Source organism: Carya illinoinensis, chromosome 3, assembly GCF_018687715.1.
Source record: "Carya illinoinensis cultivar Pawnee chromosome 3, C.illinoinensisPawnee_v1, whole genome shotgun sequence".
Taxonomy (NCBI): domain Eukaryota; kingdom Viridiplantae; phylum Streptophyta; class Magnoliopsida; order Fagales; family Juglandaceae; genus Carya; species Carya illinoinensis.
The window spans coordinates 8,498,310-8,508,973 of NC_056754.1; the positions used below are offsets into that span (position 1 = coordinate 8,498,310).

The 10,664-nt window shown below is 37.8% G+C and overlaps 1 protein-coding gene across 1 annotated transcript; it reads right to left on the reverse strand.

Annotated features, from left to right (window-relative positions):
• Positions 1 to 6,171: 6,171 nt before the first annotated feature.
• On the reverse strand, positions 6,172 to 9,432 carry LOC122303051 (receptor-like protein kinase FERONIA). The gene has a single exon (XM_043114580.1). The coding sequence runs from the start codon at positions 9,205 to 9,207 to the stop codon at positions 6,529 to 6,531; it is 2,679 nt and encodes an 892-aa protein (XP_042970514.1). The 5' UTR covers positions 9,208 to 9,432; the 3' UTR covers positions 6,172 to 6,528.
• Positions 9,433 to 10,664: the final 1,232 nt, after the last annotated feature.

Genomic DNA, 10,664 nt, shown 5'->3' on the forward strand with positions numbered 1-10,664 from the left:
TGTCCCCGATCTCCAAAGAATAATGCAATGTCCGTTACTAACACCACAATTGACAACCCACGCGTATTTCGTTTCGGTATAAAGCCTCAAGGACAAATGATCATAGGATATTCCTGAAAAAAAAAAAAAAAATTATATGTGTTAATCACCTACTCCTTTTCAGGTCTCTCGGCCGCGTGGTGACATTAATTATCAAATCTAAAGTATTATTTCAATAAAAAAAAAATAACTCGTTTTGACCGGGAAATGTCCAATATTATTCTGCAAAGAAAGATGGATATGGAATTACGGTCCATACGGATGCTTCATAACTTTTAGGAGTTTAAACTATAATTTTTTTGTAAAAGAAAACGGAAATGTAGCCTCCAAAATTTCTTTAAAATTTTAGAGAATTAATTGGTAGTTATAAAGGAGAAATAATATTTACAGTAATAAATTATGTAAGTGCTATATAATTCATTTAAAAAAATAAATAAATATGAGACCATTAAAAAAAACTAAATTTTTAATAGTACTGAATCTTACTCTTTATCAAAAGGATGAACTTTGTTATTCATCATCTCAAACATCAAATTTATTTTTAGTTTTTATTTTTTCTTTTAAACTAATTAATTGAATCCTTCTACTCGTCATCCATATACCACACATTTGATAAGAGGAAAAAAATTAAAAACTAAAAAATTATGTGTGATGTGTGGATGATGAGTAGAATTTTTTTATTTTTTATTTTTTATTTTGATTTTGTTTAATTCATCTAATTTATATATGATTTCTTTTCAGTTTCGCTTATAATAATTGTAATATATTTTAGGATCAACAATGTCACTATTCATCCTAAATTGTTCCATTCATCTTTAATCTCACTTGTTAATATATCATATTTGAAGTGATCTTATTATAATATTCCTATCATTAAAATAGAGGATAATTTCAAATATTACATATCAAGAAATATAATTGACACGGGAAAATTTAAAATGAAGTACATCATTTTTCTTTTTTAAATTTGAAGCTACTATCCGCATTATTCAAAAGCATTATTTGAAAAAAAAAGTATCTTTAGATTCATGAATAAATATTATATTTAATTTGATGCCATAACTAAAATTATTAATGTGAATTAATTGTGGTTAAGAAATTAGGAATAAATTTAATTAAATATCATACGTCAATGACTCGTTGTTGAGATCTATATATATGATAAGAAGGATATATATGCTTGAGGCGTAGAGCAGATTTTTATTTTATTTTTATTTTTTTAAAGTTGCGAATTGCTTTCATCAATTCAAAGTAGATATGAGATGTTCAACCAGAACCCAACTATATTGTATTTTTTACGAGTAAATTAGATTACCAAATGAAAAAAATGATCATTGATAATTGGGATCTCAATGAATATTTACAAAAATACGAAATTATTCCATAGAAAATAAAAATAAATCGAGAAATGGAACCAATCCATAATAGTAATGGAGCAAAAGCTTAACATAATTTATTGGATTAAATTCTAAGCAGACGGTTTTTATTTGATTATGACCAAAACTCATGTTTTGAAATTAAAAATTTACAATTAAAGTAAATTTTTCCGAGAATTCTATTACAATTAAAGTACGTCAAAGTCACCGTTTGGAAAGTTGAGCTAGTGGCATCGATAGTGCGCTACTGCCCTTGCTACTCTCCATCAATTAATTAATGCTGAATACAAAACGAAATAAACCAGTACTGGTCAAGCATAAAGCGGAACCATGATCCTGACCCATCTTCCGTCTCTTGCATGTACAGCGTCTGAATGCGCTCTAATACTGGTGAGGAAAATCCCAAAAAGAGGCTTGAGTCTTCGAGAATGCATGAAATTAATTTCCTTTGGAGTTGCTGATCAACTTCACACACCTGATACTAGCCTACATTCATGTTACAGTTGATGTGACACTTTTGTCAATGTTTGTTGTGACAGTAGTCCGTGATGATGACCGCATTAATGTATTTTCTTCATCCTATTTCTCGCTTAAAATGGCTGAAGTTGATTGCTTCTCAGACAAAATAAATGGCCCAATATTTCCCGGTCAAAGGGCACATACTTTTTTTTTTTTTTTTTTTTTTGAAAGAAATCACCATTTCATTAAACCAAGGAAGATGGAGTTACATGATTACAGGGAGGTCCAAAGACCACAACAACCGAATCCTCCTCTAGCCTAAGGGCATCCTTGGCCAGATTGTGTGCCATTTGATTGCCACACCTCCTGACAAAAACCACAGACCATTGGCCTAACCTGGAGAGTACCAAACCAGTGTCATACATGACCATTCCCACCCTATCCCATCTCTCAAGCTGATGATTAATGCCATTCACTATCTGCACAGCGTCCCCTTCCAGGATGACAGGGCTGAACTCCATGTCCCTAGCCAGAGAAGCTGCCTGGAAAGCTCCTAAACCTTCAGCCAATAGAGGGTCAGGAATGCTTGAGATAATGAGCTGCTTTGTAACTAAGATCCTGCCCTCATGGTCTCGGGCCACCAGACCAATGCCAACCTTAGCTTGAGGCACATCCACAGCAGCATCCCAGTTGATCTTAATAGAGCCTGAGGGAGGAGGATACCACCCAGTCATTCGAGTACTAGAAGCTTGAGGAGTACTTTTCCTACTTCCTTGGGCCTCCTTATAAGCTGCAAGTGATAAAGATGCTTGACTCACCACCAGGTTGGGATGCATGAAGGAACCCTCAAAAACCAGTTTATTCCTTCTAAGCCATATGTTCCTGGATATGACTGAAAACAGTTCCATTAGAGGTTGAGTACCCTGCTCTCTGAGGCACTCGAATAGATCCTTAAAACTGTCCACCCTGAAAGAGCTTTTTTGGAAAAATATGTGGCTTTGACTCCATACATCCATGGCAGAAATGCAGTTCCAGAGAGCATGAGTGGTGGTTTCCTCTTCCAAGCAACAGATAGGGCATATAGGAGAGTCCACAATCCTTTTCCTGCAGAGGTTGAGCTTTGTAGGGAGAGCTTCTAAGCATGCACGCCATAAGAAAGATTTGTTAGCATTGGGGATCTGCATCTTCCACAAGTCAGTCCAGTCCCTCTGCCTCGGTAACCCCCTAGAAGATTGTCCCTTGAGCTGTGCATAGAGTTCCTTTTGTAGGTGATAGGCACTCTTAACTGTGAAAGAGCCATCTTTGGATCCCAACCAGATTAGTTTATCCATAAGACCAGATGAGCTTAAGGGAATTCTCTGGATCACTGCTGCTACCTCAGGGCCAAAAACTTCTGTTATCAAGCCTCTATCCCACTGCTTAGTTTCTTGGTTTATGAGTCTAGCCACTTTCTCATCCTCCAGCAGAATGTTTACAGGTGATTGGATTCTGTAGCTTGTAGGTTGTGGCAGCCACCTATCTTTCCATATTTTGGTGCTTTGACCATCACCAATACGCCATATGGAGCCTTTTTCTATCAGACCCTTTGCAGCACAGAAACTTCTCCATATAAATGAAGGTCTATAACCCACTTTGGCTTGAAAGAAATCAACACTTGGAAAATATTTCAATTTTAGAACCTGTGCAGCAAGGGAATTGGGCTGTTGGATGATTCTCCATCCTTGTTTAGCCAAAAGAGCTAAATTGAAACTCTCAAGGTCCCTAAAACCCAAACCACCTGCGGATTTTGATCTTCCCATTTGACCCCAAGATACCCAGTGCACCCTTTTTTCATTTTGTAGATGGCCCCACCAGTAATGGTGCATAATTTTGTTGATTTCATTCAAAAGGGATTTAGGAAGTTTGAAAACTCCCATGCAATAAGTGGGAAGGGCTTGAATCACAGCCTTGAGAAGTATTTCCTTCCCTGCCTGAGAGAGAAACTTGTTTTTCCAGTTGCTGATTCTTCCTCTGATTCTGTCAGTGATACCCTTAAAAGCAGCATTCTTAGATCTACCAATGAGAGCTGGTAATCCAAGGTACTTCTCATAGCTTGAGGAGGCCCTTGTTCCAGCCAGTTTCAAAATATATTCCCTTGCAGCTGGCTTTGTACTGGAACTGAAGAAAATAGAGGTTTTGGTCTTGTTAAGTTTCTGACCCGAGGCTTCTTCATAAAGGTTCAGCAGAGCCTGGGTAGATGACCACTCTCCTGCATTGGCTCTACAGAAAATCAAGCTATCATCAGCAAAAAAGAGGTGATTGATGCTAAGCTTCCCCCTGGAAATGGGAAAACCATGAATCATCTTGATACTTTCAGCATGGTTCATTAAGCTACTAAGCACCTCAGCCACCAATATGAAAAGATAGGGGGAGAGAGGATCTCCCTGTCTGATTCCTCTAGTTGGGATAAAACTGCATTGAGAGCTACCATTTATAAGGAGAGAATAGGATACTGTAGTTACACACTGCATGACCAAGTTAATCCATCTATTGCTGAAGCCCATCTTACCCATGACCCTTCTCAAGAAGACCCATTCCACTCTATCGTAGGCCTTGCTCATGTCTAGCTTTATGGCCATATATCCTTGCTTCCCTTTGCCTTTGGTTGACATTGCATGAAGAGTTTCAAAGGCCACTATGACGTTGTCCATAATCATTCTGCCAGGGATAAAAGCACTTTGGGACTGTGCAATAATAGAAGGGAGAATCAGTTTGAGTCTATTCGAGAGAACTTTGGACACCACCTTATAAACGACATTGCAAAGAGAGATAGGCCTAAAATCCAGGACAGTTTGGGGACATCTGATTTTTGGAATTAGTACTATGAAAGTATCATTAATAGCTGCAATATTACCATTCCCATTTAATATTTCCAGGACAGCATCAGTGAGATCAGCTCCCACAATATCCCAGTGTGATTGGTAGAACAAAGCAGGGTATCCATCTGGTCCTGGTGATCCCATTGGATTCATATGGAATATAGCACACTTTACCTCTTCAGCTGAAAACTATTTGGTTAAGTTGGCATTCATCTCTCTGTCTACCCGAGGATGGACCTGGTTCAGACATGCCTCAATTCCCCTTGGATTTGATGATGTAAATAGATCTTGGTAGTACTGAGAAAACAAACCAGAAATCTCTCTCAAATCTGTTGTAAAGCTTTCATCAGTTCTCATAAGCTTGTGAATTCCATTGTTCTTCCTCCTCTGGTTGGCACATTTATGGAAGAATTTAGAGTTTCTGTCCCCATCTCTTAACCACAGTTGTTTTGCTCTCTGTTGCCATCTTAGGTTCTCTTCCTCAAGAGATTTATCAATTTCCTTCTGAAGCGCTTTTATGGCTGCTGTGTTAGAGCCCATATTTGAGTCCTGCATCCTCAAAAGAAGCTTTAGTTGTCCTTGTATGTCCCTCTGTTTTTTCCCAAGGCTCGAGCTCCAATGCTTTAAGGACTCCTTGCAACTTTTTAGTTTCCTCATGAATAAATTCATTTTAGGGCCCTGAGCTGAACCCTGTGCAGACCAAGTAGATACTGTCAAAGGGCACATACTGTGAAGAAGTAGAGGTGGGAGACATCGAGATATGCAATTAACGCACACCCATCAAGTGTATATATATATATATATTATTAATAGCAGTAACACGAAAGCAAGCGTCGTGATTTGGGGTAAGAAATCACGAATTTGACGTTCATGCAATATATATTGCTTATCTACATCACAGCTAGCGGTCGGAATATATATTGTAAATGATGCATATATGCATGCAGTTTCATGCGTTACATTGATCAAATGCCTATACATGATGAGTTCTAGCTAGCTATTTATTTTTCAAAGATTAGTGTGTGTTGGATTATAAAAGCTTCACATGATGAAGCAGATCGAGTAAATTGTAAAGAATTGAACATTGCTGGCTTGATTTGTTATAGTAGTAGTTATATATATTAACGCTAATAATAATAGCACGATTGGATTTAGGAAAAGGCATGGCTTTTTCTAGTTGTCAGATGAATTTTCTCCAAACTGTTCATGCTTGGTTGAACAATCTAATTGAAGTCAAATAGTCAAATACAAATGGGAGCTCAATTTTCTTCTCTCTAGTAAACGATATTTGTCATTAAGTAGTACTAGAGAAAACTATTTTTTTATTTTTTATTTTACCAAAATACTGCCATGTACTTGATACATTGGTACAGTTATCGTGATGATCATCCACTTAATTAAAATTAAATAAATGAGAAGAAAATCATCGAGAAGGAAAATTAAAGATGAAGAAATTTTTGTCTAAAACCCAATATATAAGCAACTAGACAGGTTACCATACCAATACTACGTACATCGAAATTTCGGGCAGTAACCCTGTGCATTTTTACTCCATTAACATGATGATAATTATATGAGAACAATAATAATTGCACAGACTAATAAAGTTCCACACACAATTGAACATGGACCGAGGAAAGCAGAAGTATTGATAGCAAACGACTTGAATCAGACGCGCATGTCCTTTCTTCCTTCTCTATCTTACTTTATTATTCACTTTTCCAACCTTATCTATCTTTTTATAAAACAAGTACTACCCCACACGTACGCTGGGAAAACATAGAAAATGACCACTTTTAACCTTTGGAGACGTTGCTTGTGTCAGTAAACACATCTTCACACTTCCCAATATCAGAATCAAGACTAGGGTAGGTCATCCCAGTATTATTTGAAGTCAACCAGGTTCCACTATCCAATTCCGACCCCTGCCCGCTGAAAATGTTATTGTATCGGCGAGTTTCAGTGGTATCAGAAACATGGAATGATAATACCTCTCTATAGGTTTCCTTGCCGTCTGGATTGACTTTCTCCTTCGTAGCGTCTGCTTCTTTCTGCAATTGCAATGCAAAACTAAGTTTATCCATAACATCGTTCATGGTGGGCCGTTGGCTCCCCTGATCACGCACGCAACTCTCTGCGATATCTACGTACACCTTAAAACATTCTGGAGCTATCTTGCCCATCAGATTCGAATCTATAATCTCACCCATGGTCCCCTTTTCAATGCATTTTCGGGCCCAGTTGGCCAGATTCCATTGCTCCTCTTCCAGTTTTGGATTCAGTGCTTTTCGGGCACATAATACCTCAAAGAGCACTACGCCAAATGAGTACACGTCTGATTTTTCTGTCAGTTGTCGACGCCTGGCGTAATCCGGATCCAAATACCCGAACGTGCCCTTTACCAAGGTACTAACCGCCTTGTCATCCTGACCTTCTTTGGACAACCCGAAATCCGAAACCTTGGCCACACAATTTTCGTCCAATAAAATGTTGGTCGTCTTCACGTCACGGTGGATGATGGGGTGCTTCACTCCTGTGTGCAGGTAGTTCAGACCGCATGCAGCTCCGATGCAAATTTCAAGCCTTCGTATCCACGGGAGGGAATCCTTGTTTGTGTCATAGAGGTGTTCCCGTAGTGTCCCATTGGACATGTAGTCGTAGACAAGGACCAGCTCCCTCTCGTCGTTGGAGTATCCAATGAGAGAGACGAGGTGGACATGGCGAAGTTGGGAGAGCATCTCAATCTCCTTCCAAAACTCTTTGGGCCCTTGCCTTGACTCTGGGTTCAAACGCTTGATCGCCACAACCATAGTGCCATCGTCAATGAAACCCTTATATACCTTTCCAAAGCCACCGACGCCTATAACTAATTCTTCATCGAAGTTGTGGGTTGCTGTTTTGATTTCTTCAAGTGAGAATTGGCGGCATAAATCTTCGGGCAGTGATGAGGCTTTTGTCCTCATTGACTTTCCTTTGTTTTGGTCAGACCAGAACCAGCATTTCGATACTGGATAGTAAGAACTATAACGCTTAGATGTCCGCAGTTTCCAAACAACCAAGCAACACGCTAGAGTGAGCAAGGCCAAGAATAAGCCTACACCGGTTCCAATGGCAATGAATCTTGTTTTCCTTGACTTGGATGTCGAACCAGGTTGTTGAGCCGGAGGTGGAGGGGGCAGCAAAGTACTGGGAGGATTGGGTCCGGCTAGGTTGTTATTGTTGTCGCTCAGTTTGAACACTTCTACCCCATTTAAAATGGCATCGTAGATTGCATTGGTAGCTTTTCCTGGGTGTAGATCAATAAAGAGTGTACTCGTATCCTGATCATCTCCCATCTTTTGGATCATCACTATATAATCCTGAAACACAGGCGTATCCCTTCCTCCGCTCCACATAATTACATCAGCGTTACCTTCGGCTGTCTTGTTGTCTATATAGATAATGAATGGCCTTTCACCAGCCATCGTTATATTGGGCTCGATTTCGCAGAAATGAAGCCTGACCAGATAATTGAATCCCGGATCTACAGGTAAACCCCATGTCAAATTAGAATGCAAATTCCAAGTTGTGTTTGGACCCATCGTGATTGCAGACCGATAAACGTCATCAGGGGCAGTGTAATTTGGTATTGCCGAGTATTTAAGTGCCAAATTAGGCTGACGGGGGATCACGCCTCCACTTAACAAGTACTTGTTGTCGGACCATTCTCTAAACATGCCAGTGTCTCCCATTGGCGATATCGAGCTCCCACCTATATTGAGTCGATGAATCATCTCGAGTGCCTTGTTGTTGTCTATAGCGAACCGAAAAGTTTGGCCAACGTAAGGTGGGCTTGTCTTTTCTGGATCGCTATAGTAGAGGTACTTTGGCATAGAGACGATCTCAATTCCATTAACAAAAGCAAAGAATCTGCTAGAAGCAGTACTTGGCGTTGGAATGAATGTCAAATTCAATTTTTGATCCTCTTCAATGATGATGCAGAACTCTTTAGAAAGATGTCTCGAGTCCCCCAAATCAGCATGAATTGAAGCACTGAAGTTTCTAAGGAAGGTGAACTTGGTATTTGCTTTGACGGTAAAAAAGGCTAGAGATCGATCAAAACCAGAGTATGAAACTGCGTAAAAGTACAAACGGACAAATATAGGACCTGGGGTGACAGGAAATACGTAGGTGAATTGGGAATAGGATAAACGGGCAGTCTCGTAGGGGACAGGATCGCCAAGGTCTGGGCTATTTGGGGCGTCAGAGGTATTAGATTTCTGGCTATGTTCTTCTGTTGGAGCGAATTTGGAGGGCTCCTTGTCTCCAATCCAGTAGCGCCCATACTCATCCGTTAAGTTGCCATCAGAGCCGCAATTGAGGGCAATATTAACAACAGGAATGTAACGAGGAGTAGAAGTAGTGATTGAAATGTGAGAGAGAAGGAAGAGTAAGAAGACGAGCAGAATAGGTTTGAGTCTTGAGATGTTCCCCATGGGTGCATGCAAGAGATGATCACTGATGACTGTAACAGCGTGGGAACCAACAAACGGGAAAAACAAGGGCTCCTTTTTATTGTATCTGCATAAAGTTGCCTCAAAGCTAACATTGTGGAATTATTGTGCCACGCAGCCGAGCTCGGAATCTCATCCGATCGAGCTGGCCCCCATTAGCTTTTGGTAAAAGTAGGATGGGCGAATTGAAAGCGGCTCCTCCGTAACTTTATTTGTAGTAGGGCTGTATGAGCTCTTTGTAAAAAAGCAAACATATAAATTTAAAAAAATAACATTATTTTAATCAAAAATTGTATAAAACTGTTGAAATGATTTTTGCTTTTATTATTTTGTTTTATTAGTTAGGTATTTTTTTCCTCGTACGTATAATATCATAGGCAAATTAGTTGAAAAATAATATTTTCAGTTAAGTGCATAAATATCGAGTATTTTTTTTTTAAAAGTGAGTAAAAATGAAATTTTTATGGAAAAAAAATTGATTTATTAATAATAAACTCAACACTTTTTTAAATTAAATGTATGGCACTTATATAACTCATAACTGTATCTAATATTATTTAAATTAATATTGTGATAATTAAATACATTTTGAAGTAATATCACAAGTACTATTATAAACCGGAGACAAAATATAGTATCAATAGGAAAATATTACCTGTAATGAGTCTTTAATTAGAAAAAAGTGCATTTGCGAGCCTTTAGGAAAATTTTGAAGATTTCATACTAACGATGAGTTAATACTTGAGATTCCTCAAAATTAATAGTGAATCAACAAATAGCAAATTAAAAATAAAAGATAAAAAGCCGGCGAAGTGGGAAAGTATGGACGGACAATGGTAGTTGAGGAACAGATCAAAAGAGATGGAAAGAATCTGCTTTTATGAGGGGCCCAATTAGTTTCTCAAATTCAATTATTGACCTCATTTTCCAAGGCTAAACGCGCTCATCCAAACAAACCTATTACAAATTTTAGGACTTTGTTACATACAGTCGGGAAATGTAATCGGCGTACAGTCGGCTGTACAGAATAAATAAAAAAAAATTACAAAAAAATTATTTTATATTCAGGGGGACCTACATGAATTATAAAAAGTTATAAAAAAATTTTTTTTTCATATAGGTCCCGTATTAATTTTTTTTTTACAGCCGACTGCACGTCGACTGCATTTCCCGACTGCACAAATCATTTCTGCAAATTTTATTACCCGCATAAAAATTTAGAATTTTTTTATATGTGTTAATTTACGTATTAATATTAATTTTTTTATATTTAAATTTTAAATTAATATTATTTTTAATAAAATTTATTTTTTATCTAATTATAATAGATTAATACACATATTAATATATAATTATATTTATAAGATTTTTTTAAAAAATCTATCATTGTATATATGAAAACAATACTTTTATATTCAATAAAAAAAATGTCTAAACTA

Excerpts from the sequence above, each read along its gene's own strand:
- LOC122303051 (XM_043114580.1), bottom strand. The coding sequence starts at position 9,207 with ATGGGGAACATCTCAAGACTCAAACCTATTCTGCTCGTCTTCTTACTC.